The sequence below is a fragment of the Panthera pardus genome, unplaced genomic scaffold (assembly GCF_024362965.1).
Source record: "Panthera pardus isolate Hobbes unplaced genomic scaffold, ASM2436296v1 HiC_scaffold_11, whole genome shotgun sequence".
Classification (NCBI taxonomy): Eukaryota; Metazoa; Chordata; class Mammalia; order Carnivora; family Felidae; genus Panthera; species Panthera pardus.
The window spans coordinates 99,309,955-99,329,539 of NW_026526666.1; the positions used below are offsets into that span (position 1 = coordinate 99,309,955).

The 19,585-nt window shown below is 40.5% G+C and overlaps 2 protein-coding genes and 1 pseudogene across 29 annotated transcripts in view; 2 read left to right on the top strand and 1 right to left on the bottom strand.

Annotated features, from left to right (window-relative positions):
• The window catches only part of DFFA (DNA fragmentation factor subunit alpha), a 244,621-nt gene that overhangs the window by 175,309 nt on the left and 49,727 nt on the right, over positions 1 to 19,585 (top strand). The window lies entirely within an intron of this gene.
• The window catches only part of KIF1B (kinesin family member 1B), a 144,328-nt gene that overhangs the window by 97,653 nt on the left and 27,090 nt on the right, over positions 1 to 19,585 (bottom strand). For all 28 annotated transcript variants that reach the window (XM_053898983.1, XM_053898986.1, XM_053898987.1 and 25 more), the window contains exons 3-5: positions 7,472 to 7,548; positions 6,533 to 6,712; positions 2,601 to 2,666 (exon numbers count right to left, since the gene is read on the bottom strand). In XM_053898983.1, coding sequence (XP_053754958.1) covers positions 2,601 to 2,666; positions 6,533 to 6,712; positions 7,472 to 7,548 — 323 coding nt within the window. The remainder of the gene's footprint in view (positions 1 to 2,600; positions 2,667 to 6,532; positions 6,713 to 7,471; positions 7,549 to 19,585) is intronic.
• Positions 12,384 to 13,097, top strand: LOC109274089 (transmembrane protein 126A-like; annotated as a pseudogene).

The following is a 19,585-nucleotide window of genomic DNA, read 5'->3' on the forward strand; positions in this document are numbered from 1 at the left end:
GTGTCCACAAGAAGATAATACGCCAGTCTTGCTAATGTGGGGGTTCTGGTCTAAGAGTTTTTCCTCACGGGAAAGTAACAAACAAAAATGGTGGTTTTGTAACATAAGCTAAATGAGCTTCATTCAAGAGTCTGGCTTTAAAGGATGCTTCTGCTCCTGATCTCTATATAAGATCAGACTTGTAAACAAATAATGTAGGCTCTGGACTGGGGTAAATTCACCACAGTAAGCCTCATTACAATCTTCCCGAGGAATGAGAAGCTTGTGCAGCACTAAGCTACTCAAGCATACCATAAAACTTCAACATTTTTCAACTTTAAATATTCTATAGGCACATTTTCAGAGTATCTGAAATAGAAGCTTATCTCCATTTCTATTGCTTTTCTCTTTCATTCCATCTCAGAGCTGACTGTATATTTATACGATAATCTAAAATCAATTTTTTAAATATTGAGAACCCTCGAAGTAACTGATCCACTCTGGCAGTAAAACAACAGGACGACAAATATTCCTTCTTAAAAGCAGCTCATCTTAGAAAGTGAAATGGTAATCATTCTTGTGTACTTAAACTTGTCCATACACTCCAGAATCCCAGGTAGCTATTATATCTTCTTAGAAAACTTGTCTCTTTCCACACAGGTATGGGACTAAGAGGACCCAAGTAACCGAAGCGAAAGCTGTCATGCTCCGTTACTTACTCTCTAAGATGCAAATCCACCTAAAGTCATCACTATTTCTTTTCTTTTCGAGCTAACCATTACAGACCCCACTTGGCAAATTCAATTCACTGAGCAGCATTATCTTCCAGGCACTTTGTAAGGCACTTGGCAAATATCAGTAAATGAAACAGACAAGAATTCCTGTCCCGGTGAGCTTATGACTCTAAATGAAAACAAACAAAAGGCAGATAAATAGAGAGACAGGATTATAAGTAGGTTAGAATATGATGAGTATTGTGGGGGGAAGAAACAACCAGGGCAAGAGAGATCAGGAATGCAGGGGTGGAGGGCAAGCTGCAGTGCTAAACAAGGTGGTCAAAGTAAGCTTTGTTGAGAGGATAAGATTTGAAAAAAGACCTGAAGGAGTTACAACGCTTACACCAAAAGATATCCAAGAGAAGAAAATTTCAGGCTAAAAAAAAAAAAAAAAAAAAAAAAGTAAAAAGCCCTGAGGTAGGAAAGTTCCTGTGTATTCCAGAAACAGCAAAAAAGAAAAAAGAAAAAAGAAAAAAGCCAGTGTGGCCAGAGCAGAGCAAATACAAGAGAGAACGGAGAAGAGGCAGAGGTCCCACAAACATAAGGAACCAGAGTATCAACTAGGGATCTACACCACACCCCAAGTGAGCCTGTGAACTCCAATATGAAAGGAAATGGCATCTTCTTTTATTATCTATCTATAAGCTCAAAAAAGTCTGTCACATTCTGGCACACCCTCTATCCTTTGAATAGTGTAAACTATGTGATTATTTTAGTAAGAATAAAAATCTACTGAATTTTCATTTGTCATACATTTAGTATTCAAAAAAATAACAGTTATGGGATGAGACAAGCTATTTAGAGAATTCATTTTTACAAAAAAATTTTTCAGAGCAGCACATTCCCCTTTTGGCATAGGATCTTCACAAAGCAGAATGCTTTAAAACTTATAAATTAATGCAATGCTGTAAAGAAGAAACCCAAGCCAGCTAAGTGGGTCAACTAGGAATTGTGTAAGTCCTATAGAAAAGTCACAACACACAGATAAAAAAAAGTAGTTTGCTTAAAAACGGCTTCATGTCTCAGAACAGGCTCACGTTAATGGAAGACCTTAATCATTTGTTTCTATGAAACTGAGTACCAAACATGGGGGTAACGAGAGCTTCATAAAGCACATATAAGTGAGTGGAAATGTTCATCAAATAAATTAATGTATAGAATGCAATTCTACAGACCTGTTCTTCAAAGAGCTGGAGTATTCACTGGATGGAGAGTAACTTTCTAAGCTTATAAGCAATTATGAAGAAGGGAGGGGCGAAGAGATCTGATTATAAATATTTTAAAAACCAATGCCTATCGGAAATCATTATTGATAATATTAAAAGGGGAAAGAATTCACACAAATGAATATCGAGATAAACACTGCAACCCAAAATGTAAACAGGCATGTGCATAATTTACCAGATGTTCAACTACACTAATAATCAAAAGAATTCTACTTTAAGTAAGCAAGAAATTGTGCCCTTCTCAAATTGGCAGAGTAAAAAACGAAAACACTAAATGTTGGCAAGGACACAATGGGTGCTTACACCCTCCTGACAGGACTGGAAATTGGTACAGCATTTCCTTCTAAAAAGCCACTTGGCAATTCAAATGTATTGTCTGACAAGCGGCTACATAAAGGAAATAGCTAAAAATAAAGCTTATGAACAAGCTTACGACTTACGAACAAGGATTTAATTGCGACACTATTCGTTATGACCCAAACTTAGAAATAGCCTACGAGTACAAAACTGGGGGAATCGTTAAGTGATCTAGCTCAGTCATAATGTGGGGCCTTTGCAAAGTAACACTGGAGGGAATGGAGTCCGGAGGCCTCTTGCTTTAACCCACAGTTGTACTCACCTCTACAGAGTAAGACATTTCTTCATTACAGTTGTCGTTGATTTTCTCGAACAGTTCTTCACACAACTACAGAAGCAGGAGAGGCGGGAACAGCATAGATGAGAGAGGTACAAAGTTACTCATGAGTGCTAAACGAATTAGCGAGATCCCTTTTCTCTTAAAGTATGAATAGCAACAATATCAAAGGTGAATGCTTTGAATGGAATAAAAGGAGAGTTCGGAGTATGGTCTCCTCCAATCTCATCTCTATTCTCCCTCAATGACAGCATCTCAAAGAAAGCCACATTTAGGGAAGAGGAGGAGCTCTCCAGCGTTAGGTCTCTGGCACATTTAGTTTATGTGAATTCAATTCTTCACACTATCCTCGAGTACCTGTGACTCTGCTATTAGCATTATTACATAGCAGTCACTGCTATTAAACTACACTTTGCACGCATTTTATTTATCACGCTGTATACATTACACATTGTCAGTTACCATATACGTTATAAATTCGGACATATATATGTATAAGAAGAGAATGCATGCTATTTAGACGGAGTAAATGAAGGTATTTAAGAATAATTTTGACTGTATAGGGGTGCCTGGCTGGCTCAGTTGGTGGAGTGTGTGATTCCTAATCTCAGGGTTGTTAAGTTCGAGCCCCACACTCAATGCAGAGTACTTAAAAATAAAATCTTTTAAAAAAAGAATAATTTTAACTGTATAAAAATTTCCCCTTTACCTCTGTCTTAAGATTCCAAACCCTTTATGAGAAGATACTCCACAACATGGTGACATTTCTAATAGAAAACATTAATTTTTCTAGATCAGGAAAATCATAAAATTTCACTCTCCCCATCCTTTGAATTTACTCAAAATATGTGATACTTTAATAGGAGTACTTAATAAAATTTTATTGAATTTTCATTTGCTATACATTTTTTTAAATGATGACTATTTTTGAGAGAGAGAGGGCACACACATGGGGTAGTAAGGGTGGGGTAGACAGGGAGGGAGAGAGAGAGAGAATCTTAAAGAGGCTCCACACTCAGCAAGGAGCCCCATGTGGGGCTCAATCTCAGGACTCTGAGATCATGACCCAAGATGAAATCAAGAGTCAGAGACTCAACCAACTGAGCCACCCAGGCGCCCCATTTGCTATACATTTAATGTCAAGGCAATCAATATACATTTGGAAAATGAACTATATGTTTGTGATTCTCTAGAAGTCTAAATACAACTTAAAATTTACTGTGGGGAGCGCCTGTGTGGCTCAGTTGGTTAAGCATCTGACTACGGCTCAGATCATAATCTCATGGGGAAAAAAAAAAAAATCTCATGGGGTGTGAGTTCGGGCCCCAAATCGGGCTCTGCACTGTCAGCCGGGAGACTGCTTTGGATCCTCTGTCTCCCTGTCTTCCTGCCCCTCCCTGCCCCACACACATGCTCTCTCTCTCTCTCTCAAAACTAAACATTAAAAAATTTTTTTAAAGAATTACATTTATTACAGGGGTGTCTGGGTGGCTCAGTTAAGCACCTGACTCTTGATTTCAGCTAGGGTCACAATCTCATGGTTGTAAGACTGAGCCCCACATCCAGCTCTGTGCTAAGCGTGGATCCTGCTTGGGATTCTCTCTTTCCCTCTCTGCCCCTCCCCCATAAGTGTGAACGCACGCGAGTGCGAGCACACTTTCTCTGTCAAAATGAATATTAAAAAAAATAAAAAATAATACAATGTATTAAAAATGGCAGTTTCTAAATGATAATCCTGTTTTAAAAAATTAATGCTTTTGGGGTGGGGAGCAAAAAAAAAAAAAAAAAAAAATTAATGCTTTTGCATTAAAATAAAATATTCCAAAATTCTGCCAAAAAAGGGATATATATGTAATTATACAAAAATTCCAATAGCAAACAAATTAAGGTTAAAGGAGAGGGAAGGAGAAACTAAGTGTGATGATGGGATAAACAGGACTGTCTACTGTAACTTGCTATAATCTACAAAAAGATATTTTATTGCTAAAGAAGTATCACATTGTAGAAAAAGCAAAGCCTGCTTTTGAATTCCGGCTCTGCCACTTCCCTGGGCAAGTGATGTGACCTCCCTATGCCTCAGTTTCCTCGTCTTTAAAATGAGGAAAAAAACTCAGAGGAAGACAAAAATCATATGACTTCACTCACATGAGGACTTTAAGAGACAAAACAGATGAACATAAGGGAAGGGAAACAAAAATAATATAGAAACAGGGAGGGGGACAAAACAAAAGAGACTCATAAATATGGAGAACAAACGGAGGGTTGCCAGAGGGGTTGTGGGAGGGGGGATGGGCTAAATGGGTCAGGGGCATTAAGGAATCTACTGAAATCATTGCTTCACTATATACTAACTAATTTTGATGTAAATTTTAAAAAATAAAAAATAAAGTTAAATCACAAAAAAAAATAAAATAAAATGAGGAAAATAAAATAAAACAAGGGCACCTGGGTGGCTCAGTTGGTTAAGCATTTGACTTCCGCTCAGGTCGTGATCTCACAGTTTGTGAGTTCGAGCCCAGCATCGTTGTGTTCCAGCCCCGCTTCGGGTGAGCACAAGCCCTACTTCAGGTGTGCTTGAGCCCCACATTGGGTGACAATGAGCTTGTCCCCTCCCCTCTCTTTCTCTCCCCCCACCACCTGCCCCTCGTTGGATTCTCATTCTCTCTCTCTCTCTCTCAGTCTCTCGCTCACTTGCATCCCCTCTCTCTCTCAAAAAAAAAAAAAGAAAGAAAAATGCAATTAGGAAAATGAAATTAAATGAAAGAAGAGGAGAAGAGGAAAGGAAAGGAAAGGAAAGGAAAGGAAAGGAAAGGAAAGGAAAGGAAAGGAAAGGAAAGGAAAGGAAGAAAGAGAAGAGAAGAGAAGAGAAAAATGAAAAAAGAAACAACAACATCTACCTCTTAGGGTCAAATGAGGAGGATATCTATAGATAAGCTAATGTCTGTGAAACACTTGGACCAGTACTTGGCACATGGTGAGTGCTACCTAATGTCTTCTCTAATTAGTACTGTAATTGCTATTCCTGCATATAAAGAAGGACAATTCCCAAGTATATCTTCATATTGACATGTATTTTTCACAGAAAAAAATATGCTAGTATGTTCAACTTTTTCTGAAAAATTCTTGACGTTTACTGATAGTGAAGCATTTCAATTATACAGCTGAATTTAAAATTATGCTCCAATAATCCATTAGGAAAAGTAGCTACTGCTCTCTTATGATATTTTGTTCTCAGAATACAGAGATGAGTCACACTAAGCCTGTATTTTAAAAAACACTTTAAAATTAATTCCAAATATCACCAATAAACGCAAACCAACCATATTTTTCTTATTACCAAAAGAAGTTCCTTCTAAATACCTGGGTTACAACTCTTCTCCATTCCGAACAATACAAGGCCAAAGACACTGCTCTTAAGATTTCCCAGACCGTTCAAGCTTAAAGTGTTAGCATCAAATTAATAAGATAAAAGGAAAATATCTCTGAGAAGGCAATCAAAAAACAAAAATAATCTCATGCTTACGAGGTGATCTATATATGGGACTTGGGGGCGGGGGTATCAGACCGGCGACAACACTGGTGTCCCCAGGACTCAGAACAGAGCATGGCACATACTACCACTTTTTTTTAAGAAGCCGGTAACACGGGTCAGGAGATACAATAACCAGACGTGGGGGTACAGCAAAATCTTTACAGAACGTCAACTTCCCTGCCTTTAAAGACGGACATGTATACACATCAGTCTTTTTCCACCAGACTGTTAGTTACTTTGAGAGAAGGGGACCAGTGATTTATTTTTGTGCCTCACATACAATAGTCCCTGAATAAGTGTCTGCTAAGTAAAAATAACTATTACAGCAACTGAAGGCTAAGAGTAATAATAAACAGAGGTCTTTTGTCATTTTTTGCTTCTTTACCTGTGGAATGATGCCAGCCTGGCTTTCTTCTTGTTTACCCATCATTGTATAAGATTTCCCAGCACCAGTCTGCCCGTAGGCAAAAATACAGACATTATAGCCCTCAAAGGCATGTAAGAGCATTTCCTTTCCAATGTCATTGTACACGCGGTTTTGAGATGCAAAACAGGGATCTTCAGGCTGGAAAGATTAAAAGGAGAAATCAATGGCATTTTATTTGCATACTTTCCTATGTTTATTTGGTTACTTCTATAATAAATCAAAAGTGTCTGGAATCTCAACAGTCACCTAAAATGTATTATAAAATGTCTTAGTTCCTCCAACACACAGTTTATTTTTCTCTTATTAAGCACACACAACCACAGTCACCCAGGTCACAGCCACACGTAAAAATACCTACATGAAATTACCTCACTTGATTACATTTCACTTTCCATCATCTTAAAAGTATTACTCTTCCATTCATAGAAGCTGCAAGAACGTTTTCTTAAATGGAAAATGGGACTGAAAGAGCAAAGGTCAAGTCCATATATAGAAATACTCCTCTGCACTCACTCCAGGTGGTGTGGCTATTTCTCAATAAACCCAGCTCCTAGTGACGAGCGTCGACCCCCCCTTCACAGGCCCCTTCCCTTGGCCAGCAGGCTTTGTCAGGAGTTTGAAACCTTTCCTACTCCAACACAAAACAGAAGAGGAAAACCAAAAAAACCAGGAAAAACATGTAATGAAGAGTTGCAGAAGCAAGCTCTAGTTGAGGAACAATCCCCAGGAGCCTGCAAGACTGGGGGTCCTTTACCAAGTAAGGGCACTGCAAAGGGCCCCCGCTCTCTCCGTTTCCTGGGTGTCGGGCATCTTTGCTTTCCCTGTGGACCTTCGAGCGCTTTCACAACTGCTCCCGGCCTGCCCCGCTCTATTGCGCCGCACCCCGAGTATACGCACCGAGGTGTGCGACCAGTAGGAGTAGTCGAAACTGAAGGACTTTGGAGCTTCCTTTGGGTTCTTTGGGTTAATAATACCTAGAGAATGAAAATGATTTGATTTGGTAAGTCACTCAGTTACATTTTCTTTAGTTCAACATGATGTTATGTTGTAAATTCAAAACACCCAAATCAGGAAATTCATACTACTGAATCCGAACACGGAAATGTAAAAATTTTTAAAAAAATCACATCCTGAATAGGTAGGATCTGTCCACAGAACTTAAAAGAATCAGACCAACAACATTCACCGGGTGCCACCAGGATTTAGAACACAGCCTGGCATACAGTAGGTGCTCAGGAAATATTCAAAATTTGGAAATGGGCCACATTACTATTTCAAGGTACTTCATAAAGCTTAAAATATTTCAATACATCAGAAATAAAAATTAGAAAATTATTGAATCGATCCAACTACTACCTGAAATAAACTCTTGTTAAAGATCTTATTATTACTTTAGAAAAGCATTTGATAATGAAAGACAGTCTTTTTGCTGAAATCCACAGTTGATAATCAAGTATGCATGTACATGTGTGTATTACGTATGTATACAGTAGAACCACACACCACAAATCTTCTGTAGAATGTTACAGAAAGCAAAATTACTTCTTGACTGCAAAGCACGAAGCCTTACTGCCGACAGTGAAAATATTTCTCGAGTGATTAATCCAGTCACACTCTACTTTGGGGACTGACTGAATGCTGAAGTTTCGCCTCTCTTCCTTTCTCTTACATACAAAGCTTCAGCGTCTCATATTTCACATGGAATAGAATCTTTATAACATGTGGTCACGAAATCTCCTCAAAGACCAGACATCTCAACCAATCTGCTTCTCTGGAAGGCATGGCCACATCCCAGGCTATCAGTGAGATCAGGATTAAAAATAAATCTGTCCAGGGCAGCTGCTGCTCAGGACATAAATAGCAACAGTTGCTACGGTGCTTAGTTCTCTCTCGCGCTGGATTCCACTGGGTATGGCCCCACAACTTATGTTCAAACCTCAAATGCTGACAGAGTATTAATAAGGCTCACACTGCACATAATCATGTGACAAGCAGACATAGTTCTAGAAAGAACATCTCCCCACACACAAATGGCAACCTAAGCAAAGAAGTGTGCTTCTAACCAAAAGGCACTAGGGACAAGATTTAAATAATAGCCAACACTCATGGAGCACTTACTCTAAGCTCTGAGACCTTTCTGTGTACTAACCTATTTCATCCTCCCAGCCACTAAAGCACATAGAGGTTTCATTACTGCCACCGTATAGATAGAGACACTATCACAAAGAGGTTAAATAACTTACCCAAGGCTGTATAGAGAGCTAGCTAGTGGCAATCCAGGATGTGGACTTGGAGAGTTTAACTCCAGAGCCCACACTCTTAGCCAAGGCACCCGTCATCTAAAGGCTATTCCCTACACGTATCAACTGTCAAGGTAGACACAGGCATTTTTATGCGTACGCATACTTCACGTGTGCGTGTATGCGTATGCACATAATCACCCCCCCCCAAATTACATCACAGACATTGCTCAAAACTCTCCTTACCCATTTAAAACTAGGAATTATGAGGATTACAGTTCCTAAAAGATGAAAGCCTACACACAAACTCTACCAAAAAAACGGAAATCAGTGTCATGTGAACCAGATTCAGGTTTCAGGGGCTCAGCAATAAAGACAATGACGAGACACAGGATATGACCTCTGAAGCAGTCTTCACCGCTCAAAAACATGGTTAAAATAAACACTTTGTAACCTATAGGAAATGTGCTGTCATAAAACTTCATTAAAAAAAAATTTTTTTTCAATGTTTATTTGAGAGAGAGAGAGACCAAAAGCAAGTGGTGGAGGGGCAGAGAGAGAGAGAGAGAGAGAGAGAGAGAGAGGGCAACACAAAATCCGAAGCAGGTTCCAGGCTCCGAGCTGTCAGCACAGAGCCAGAAACGGGGCTCGAACCCACAAACCGTGAGATCACGACCTGAGCCGAAGCCTGACGCTTAACTGACTGAGCCACCCAGGCACCCCGTCATAAAAACTTTTAAGCCATACTTCAGTCTTTTAGCTACTCATTGGTGGTACTGATTCTGCCAAGAACACTTAAGGGCTGGTTTTCAATCCTACCTCTTTGTTCTCTTTTTCCTAGTAAAGAAAAAGAAACAGTACACCAGTGAGTAACTTCCTTGATTCACTTGAAATCCTTTTCCTCTTCCTTACGATTCCCTTCTTCCGGATCTTTGAAACTCCTGAAACTAATAAAGTTTCCTAACTTACAGATTTGAAACCATGCTGCCTTTTAAGTAACTGCTTGTATGCAGACAAAACCCTTTTTAACATAAATAAGTAAATCAAAATATAATTTTAAAGGGCTATTTGCATTACAGTTATGTTAAGCAAGATGAAATTATCCACAATATTTTTTAAAATATTTAATTCCTAAATGAAAGATATTTACAGAAGACACTTCAGAACAACGTAAAACTCAATGTTGTTGTTACCTGTTTGAGAGGGTAGTGTAAGCAGAGAGCCCCAGAAGACATGGATAATTTCTATGTTAACTGGGTAGCAGTTAAAGGATAGTTTGTTTTATATTATTCTTTTTTTTTTCAATATATGAAATTTACTGTCAAATTCGTTTCCATACAACACCCAGTGCTCATCCCAAAAGGTGCCCTCCTCAATACCCATCACCCACCCTCCCCTCCCTCCCACCCCCCATCAACCCTCAGTTTGTTCTCAGTTTTTAACATTCTCTTATGCTTTGGCTCTCTCCCACTCTAACCTCTTTTTTTTTTTTCCTTCCCCTCCCCCATGGGTTTCTGTTACGTTTCATAGGATCCACATAAGAGTGAAACCATATGGTATCTGTCTTTCTTTGTATGGCTTATTTCACTTAGCATCACACTCTCCAGTTCCATCCACATTGCTACAAAGGGCCATATTTCGTTCTTTCTTATTGCCATGTAGTACTCCATTGTGTATATAAACCACAATTTCTTTATCTATTCATCAGTTGATGGACATTTAGGCTCTTTCCATAATTTGGCTATTGTTGAGAGTGCTGCTATAAACATTGGGTGTTTTATATTATTCTTATATTTATATATGCTTTGTACCGTCTTGAATATAGGAAGTGTTCCTAATAAAAAATTTTGGAACTCCCAACTCTACAAATGAAAAGAAAAAACTGTTATAAAGATAAAATATCAGAGGGCACCTGGGTAGCTCAGTTGGTTGACCATCTGACTTCAGCTCAGGTCATGATCTTGCAGTTGGTGAGTTCAAGCTCCACGTCAGGCTCTGTGCTGACAGCTCAGAGCCTGGAGCCTGCTTCAGATTCTGTGTCTCCCTCTCTTTCTGGTGTGTCCCCCACCCCCGCCACTCATGCTCTGTCTGTCTTTCTCAAAAATAAACATTAAAAAAAAAAAGATAAAATATCGGGGGGCATGTGGGTGGCTCAGTCAGTTAAACATCCAACTTCAGCTCAGGTCATGATCTCACAGTTCATGAGTTTGAGCCCAATGTCAGGTTCTCTTCTCTGCTGTCAGCGCAGAGCCCGCTTCAGACCCTCTGCCCCCCACCTCTGTCCCTCCCCTCCTCTCAAAAATAAATAAACATTAAAAAAAAAAAAGACTTAAAAAATTATTTAAAAAAAGAAACTACTTGGGTACCTGGGTGGCTCAGTCACTTAAGCACTGGACTCTTGACTTCCATTCAGGTCATGATCTCACAGCTCATAAGAAGACTGAGCCCTGAGCTGAACTCTGTGCTGACAGCAGGGAGCCTACTTGGGATTCTCTCTCCCTCTCTCTCCACACCTCCCCCACTCACGCTCTCTCATGCTCTCTATCTCTCAAAATAAATTTAAAAAACATTTTTTTAAGTTTTTTTTTTAAAAAAGATAAAGTATCAATGACAGCACTTGACCTCATCAGAAGTCCATGAACTCCACCATTACTTTCACAATGAACTAATAATATGTTCTCAATGTGCCAAAGGTTTTTTTCTTTCTGAATTAGTAACAGTTGAGATCTTACTTCCTTTAACCCAATTAAGAAACAGGATGTTTCAACATTAATAAAAGGGGGGAGGGATAACACAGTACATATAATGGAAAGGGAATGGGATTTGGATCAAAAGACGGTTTAGAATATGTTAATATTCTAAATACATGACGGACCCTTAATATTTAGAATTTTTTGTCACCTTGGGTATTGCTGCACTATTGAGTCCTCCCTAAAACTGAGATCATACCTAGTTCACAGGATTAAATGAGGAAAGCAATATACAAATGCTCATTTTGAAAAATAGGTATTTTATCTTGTTTTTCACTTGGTGTTTTAGTGGCTACAGTCCATAGTCCTTACACCAAAGTTAGCAAAGTTCATTCACTAATTGATAAAATAAGCTAAAGCGGAACATAAGAATTCTATTTCTCGCCAAGAATCAAAACTACGTTGGGGTTCTTTACCTGTGCCACCAAATCTCAGGTGCTCCTACCACATTATAAATCCCCTTCAATATATGGACTGCGTCTCGTGGATCCTCTGCACCAAACACACATTCAGATGCATGTCCCTCCATTTGTCATGCATAATTTTAATTTCATTAAATCCCATGCCATTTTTAGAAGCATAAAAAGAAAAAGAAGAATAGTACACACCTGTGCAGATTACACATAAAGTACCAGTTCATCTTATCAACTTTCACAGAAAAAACATAGAATTGTATTACCAAAAGATTAGGCACTATTTAACACAGTGTAAGAATAATTAATAATTAATTAATGCTATCAATAGCAATTCATAATATCTTCAACACATAAATTATTTTCACCGCTGACCCGAGTCACGGGTCAGCCAAAGATGGCTGCGTTCAGGCTAGTTGAGCAAAGGCTGGAGTGAACCCCAGCGTGCAGAGGAGGGTTGTGAGCAGAGCATAAGGCTCAAGATGAAAAATCGTGAACCAGATGATAACTGTCAGGGAAGATTTAGTTTTCAATATCATAAACAGAAAAATTAACCACTTCCCAGAAGCAGAAAGGAATCTGTTTGAACATGGATCAGTTTATATCGGACTTAATGCTGCTCTCTGTGGTCTAATAGCAAACAGTCTTCTTCGACGCATCTTGAACGTGACACAGGCTCTTACAGATGCTGGCTTACCAATGGCAGCGATCCCATTTTTGACTGCCATGCAACTTGCAAAGGTTTTGCAAATCTACCTTTGAATACAGGTGATTTGAATTGTGAAACCTGTACCGTAACACGGGGTGGACTGGTTGGTCTTGTTTTTGGTGGTCCGTACCCTGTTTTCTTGGCTATACCTGTGAATGGTGGCCTAGCAGCCAGGTATGAGTCAGCCCTGCTACCAGAAAAAGGAAACAACTTACTGGACTAGAATTTCGAAGCTCATCTTTAGAAAGATGTTATTTCCCATTTTGCTCCAGACCATGTTTGCAGCATACCTTGGATCTAGACAATATAAGTTAGTTATAAAGGCTCTTCAGTTACCTGAACCTGGCCTAGAAATTCAGTGATTGTTAAACAACTCTGTACACAAAAATAAAACTGTAATGTATGAATAAATGTCTAGTGTATGAATAAAATAAATAAATAAGTAAATAAAAATAAACTATTTTCACCAATGTAAACACTGCTACAAACGCAGCATGCCTGCCAGGGTCACATGTCAACAGTGTGCAGGCTTTGTTTAGGATAAATCATCTTTTTTTTTTTTTACAAGAAATGGATCCCAGGAATATTTTGAGGGCTAGAGTCAGAACGTAACTCTTTTAAATGCTGTACACCTCATATTGTTTTATTTTCTATAAAATCACCTTTCATGCCACTTTTCAAGGCCCCTTTTAAGCAACTTCCACACCTCAGGCCTCTTCTCCTATGAAGACTTCTCCGGACACACAGTATACTCCAGACCTGGACCTACCTCCACAAGCAACTTTTCACAGATGACCTCAAGAATCATCTCCGGGTGCCTGGGTGGCTCAGTCGGTTGAGCATCCAACTTCAGCCCAGGTCATGATCTCGCTATTCATGGGTTCCAGCCCTGCATCAGGCTCTGTGCTGACAGCTCAGAACCTGGAGCCTGCTTCGGATTCTGTGTCTCCCTCTCTCTGCTCCTCCCCCACTCAGGCTCTGTCTCTGTCTCTCTCTCAAAAATAAAGAAACCTTAAAAAAAAAAGAATCACCTCCAACTTTCTTCTCTTAACACCCTACATCTGATCTATCCTGTCAGCTCTACTTTCAAAATGAATCCAGAATCCCATGGCTTCTCCAGCACCACCGTTACCACCCTGGTCCAAACTACTGCCTCCTTCACCAGAAGACAGCGGTAATTCCTAACAAGGCTCCCGGCTTCCCCTCCCCCCCCCCCCCCCCCCCCCCGCCCCGGAGAGTCTTATCCCCACACTGCAAACGGTGGTCCTTTGCTCAGACTAACCCAGATCAGATCCATGACATGCCTCTGGTGAGCATTCCGATGGGGTCCCAGCATACACTGAACAAAACTCTACTCTCCCTCTGAGCTCCTGTCCAGCTACTGGAGTGATTCACCCCCCACTCCAGCCCCACTGCCCTTCTTACCGAAGATATACCCTCACTTCAGGGCCTCTGAACTTTGGCCCTACCAGGAGTGCCACTCGCCCAGGTGTGGGAACAGCCCACCCCCTAACTTCATACAGGTCTCTGCTCACATGGCACTATATCAGATGGCCCTTTTCTGGGCGTGCCTTCACTCTCCATCTGCTTTCCCTGCCTTACTTGTCTTCACTGCACTCCTGACTACCTGACTTATTACGAGTCACTGGCATGCAGGTTCCAGGACACCAGAACTTCTGTTTCATCCACTGCTATATTCCAGTTCCAAGGAGAGCACCTGCCACATAGTAGATTCTCAATATATACCCAAAGACCCAAGGACTATGTTAGTTTTATCTTTCCCTACAGATTGTCACTCCTTTGTAGCTGGAAACCATGACTCCTCTTTCTGTATCACTCACTGTGCTGACTTCATAAGTAGCTGATGCTTGTATGTGGACTGGTACATAGCTCTCTCTACACAACTTGCTTCCTGAGTCTTTTCTTCCTGAGCAGCCAACTTACTCACCTTCTGGCAAGAAACATTAATCTCTGGGAGAGGAGGAATCTAAATTCCAATCTCAGGAGTAGAAATACAACTTTCAGGAAACAGCAGTAATAGGTAAACAGGGGACAGGAGAAAAGATAACCAGGTTTTAAACAGGAAGATATGTTGATGGAGGTCACCAGGAAGGTCAAGGATAAAGGAAAATATAATGGAGGCAGGAAGAGTGGGGTAGGTGTTGGAAATCCCTCTCCTTCTCCAGGTCTTGAGCACTGTGTCTTACAGTATACATGTCACAGGAAATACGGACTTTCATATCAGACAGAGGGTACCTTACCATTCAAATTTATCGCTGTAAAATTTTCTCCAGTGTCCTACATATAAAAGGCTTGCCCAGCCTAAGGATTCTTATGTGGGTGTGAAACAGATTCTTGACCTCATACACAAGACACACACCCAAGAGGCAGTGCCGTATGATAAACACCAACAGACATAAATAAATGCTAATATTCTCAGTACTCATCTTCCCAAGCACTTCCTCTGAAACATACATTCCATCAGAAGGGTGAGGTACACTGGCTGAGTCACTGGTGAATAGATCATAACTACATCTAGGTGCATCAAAGATCTTCAACAAAACACTGTTAGATGGCATCCACCTGAACAAGTTCATTTTCCTGATCTTTCTGCCTGTCTTTGAGCAGTCCCTGCCCCTTTGCCTTCTACACTTTTACTCATTGTGCTCAGCTTTCCAAATCTCCCAGGTTGGCAGGAAATGACGCTAGTTTCCATGCTAACGTTAATCTTTCCCCCAAAGAAGCATTATTGCAAAAGATCCCAAGACCCTAGTTTAAGAAAAGAAAACTTAAACAGCACTTTCATTCATTGGGCATATTTACTGAGCACAAAACATATTTATTAAGCACAAACTATGTGCCAGGCACTGTGCTGGGGATAAAATGGCAAACAAACAAGTTATTTCTGCCCTTCTAGGGCTAATAGCCAATGGAGAAGAAAGACATACAATCACATAAAATAAATAAATGCTCTCAAATTATAATAAGAGCCATGCTAGACAAGCATGGGGTCCTATAAGAACACATAAACAGGTAAACTCTGATGTGATAAAACAGAGAAGGCTGGGCTGAAGGATAAAGGAGATGACTAAGGAAAGTGCAGAGATAACAACAGCTAGCACGTAGTAAATGCTTACTATGTTCCAAACACTGGGTTAAATAAAGCATTACATGTATTCACTCATTTAATCCTCATGATAACCTTACGAAGTAGATGCTATTATCTTCTCCATTTTATATTTGGAGCACCAGAGAAGAAGGCGCTTGTCCCAGGTCAGGGCCTAGACTACAGCTTGGAACATCTGGCCCCAAAGCTCCAAACCACTGGGCAATACGCATCCCAAGTCAGAGAGAACTGCGTTAGGAAACCCTGGGGCAAAAAGAAACACGTGGCATCCAGATTCCAGTTTGGCTGGTATGGCTCAAGTGTAGTGAACAACAAAGGGTTAGAAGCACTGAAATCTCAGAATCAAATCACAGATGGACTTCAAGGAGCTGGTGAACCCCTGAGCAATCAGAAGCCACTGGACTGACTTGACTACAGCATGGAGAGTGGCCTGGAGGAAGGCCTGAGTGGAAGTACGGAGACCAATTACACAGAACACAACCACCACTGCAGGATGTTTGGGAAATTTTGCCATTTACATAACAACTCCCATGAGAACTGCATTTGGCGTCAGAAATCCCCAAGTTCCACGATGTAGCATTTGTGGGGGCAGGGAGACAGAAGGGTCCATTCTGAGATCAAAAACATTACGTCTCTTGATCCAAAACTGAATTTTATCTTACAATATGACCCAATGTTTGGGGTGCCCGGGTGGCTCAGTTGGTTAAGGATCTGACTCTTGGCTTCGGCTCAGGTCATACTCTCACAGTTCATGAGACTGAGCCCCACATCAGGCTCTGTGCTGACAGCGAGCAGCCTACTTGGGATTCTCTCTCTCTCTTTCTCTCTGCCCCTCCCCTCACTCACACTCCCTCATTCTCTCAAAATGAATAAACTTAAATATCTATGTGTATATATATACACATATATATACATACATACGTATATGTATATACATATACATATATATATACATATATGTATATATATATAACCCAACAGTCAATGATCAAAACACAAGCTGACCTAGAAAATATTTTTAGAAGACGTTTTCAAGGATTTTAGCAATGAAGGAAATGGAATAGTATAGAGGCTTTAACATACCCCTCTATGTATCCATTATTATCCATCTATAACTTGGGCATATAACAAATTATTTATGCCTCAATTTTCTTACCCGTAAATGGGTACAATATTTCCTATTTTATAGAACTGTTGTGAAGATTAATGACTAGTCCATGTTGAAAATTCTAACACAAAGCAAATGTTCAAAATATTCCTTCATTTAACAAATACTTGAGTACCTACTATGCCCAGACGTGAAGCATCTAGTGAAAACCAGTCCCTTATCTTCAAGGAGCTTACATTTTAATTCAGAAGTCAGATAATAAACTAAAAGAGACAGTATGACCTGGGTAAAACAAAAGAGCGGAGATATAAGGTGACGGTGGAGGTGGCAGGGGTGGCTCTTTCAGTAAAAGTGGGCAGATTGCCACCTCTGAGAAGGTAATATTTGAGCAGGGACTGTAGTGACATTTAAGGAAAAGCAAGACCACCAGAGTAGCCAGAAAAAAGGAAGTAGTAATGAGACGCCAAATCAGATAGCTAGCCAGAGGCCAAATGCTGTGGCCCTGTGGCCAAGGCGAAGATGTTTAGTTACGTTCCAGAAGTGACAGGAAGCCAATGAAGGATCCGAAGCACAGAGGTGACGTGCTCTGATTTACATTTCCAAACAGGACTCTGGCTACTGTATGGAACAAAGAAGCTACTGCAGTACTGGCTCTCACTACAGAAGAACGGGGTTCAGGACACAGTGAAGGCAGAAGAGACAGGCCTTACTGATGGACCGCAGGTGGTCTGTAAGAAAGAGAGAGAGGGCCAGAGCGACGCCGACATTTGGTCTGACAAACTGAAAAGAAGAGGTGAGAAAGAGCCACTTGAGGTGCACAGGGAAGAGAAAACACCAGTTCTGCTGAGGACATGCTAAGTTTAAGACTTCTTAGGCTTTCAAGTAGGGTTAGGTTGGCAGCTGAGTGGACAAGTCCAGAGATCTACACAGAGGTCGGTCCAGACTGCAGAAATGAATTGGGGAGTCATCATCACCTCATAAAACTTAAAGCCCTGACCCTGAATGAATGAAATCACTTAGGGGTCCGTCTTCTCTGGAGACAGAGGAGAGATCAAAGAAGAGAGACAGAATCCTGGTGCGCTTTGAACACAGGAAGTGAGGAAGAAGGCAGAATGGCCTGTGAGGGAGGAAGGCAATAGAGAGAACCTGGGGACCAAGAGACAAGACAGAAATGATCCAAGGAGGAAGTCAAGCTACGCCACCATTCATTATTACCACGCTTTTATTACCACAACCATTTCTGGCCCCACAGGAGGAATGAGTCCCCGTTCGGGTGATCTCCTGACTTCCCGAATAACTCGTTCTGCTCACCCTCACCTCTGTGCCTGAGCCCCCTTCATCCAGATCTCAGCTGGTTTCAAGGCTGTCTTCTGTAAGTCCCCTTCACAGGCTAGAAAGGCAGCTTCAGCACTGAAGTCTGAGTGGATCCCGCCCCCAGGATCTTGCATTTCTCTCTCCCTAGGCCTTGCACGCCTTTCCCCTCTGTCCTCACACTTTTTATTCCTCATGCTGGAGCCCAGCTACCTTCGGAGAGCTGGAGAAGAGTGAGAAACAGGACAGCCTCTTTCACGTGAAGGCTTACCTGATGACCCTTATCCAAGATACATGGAAATGCCTTTAAAATGATTACCACAAAATGTCCTATAGGTTTTAGTTTGTTGATGGACCACAGGACCATCTTCTCTTTCTTACAGACACTTCCAGTCGAAATTGGCCTCACAAAGTCTTCTGTTAAGTCCTCCAACTTGACCCCTTTTTTCCTTTGCTTTCTTCCCAACTTTGTTACTGCAGCATTAAGAAGCAGGAACAATGTTTTAATTACTAAGCCCTAGAAAACAAGGCAGTCAAAACAAGATTGGTACTTAAAAGCCTTTATATTCTCCAGAATAAATTTGTTTATCTAATATTTCAAAGTCTCTATGTAGCAATTATACTGTTGTTGGCAAACTATTAAAGATCTTGCCTGCAACTACAATTAACTTATCATTGTGGCAACACTGTAACTTTATATTAACTTTTCGAACACAGCAATGTTTCGGGCTTGTTAAAAATCCCAGTGACGGGGCGCCTGGGTGGCTCGGTCGGTTAAGCGTCCGACTTCGGCTCAGGTCATGATCTCACGGTCTGTCAGTTCGAGCCCCGCGTCGGGCTCTGGGCTGACCGCTCAGAGCCTGGAGCCTGTTTCACATTCTGTGTCTCCCTCTCTCTCTGCCCCTCCCCCGTTCATGCTCTGTCTCTCTCTGTCTCAAAAATAAATAAACGTTAAAAAAAATTTTTTTTTAATAAATAAATAAACGTTAAAAAAAAAAATCCCAGTGACATCTTCAGTACAAACTTCCTCTTCCAAAATATACCCAAAATATGAGGAATACTGCACAAAATAAAGTCATTTGGTACAACATTTATATTCCCAAACCATAAAACCACAACCCATAAGCAGCTCCCTCCCCTACTCAGAATAACATATTTCCAAAATATATTAAAATGGTATAAAAGCATATTGCCAGAAAGTAGAATTGAGAAGATCTATAATCACAAAGTTCCTTAATCATTTAAAATAACAAACTTAGATTCCAAATCCTATAAACAATATAAACATACTTACTATATGTGTTCACTATTCAATCCCAGAGTAGTAAAAATAAATATAAAACGGGAAAAAAC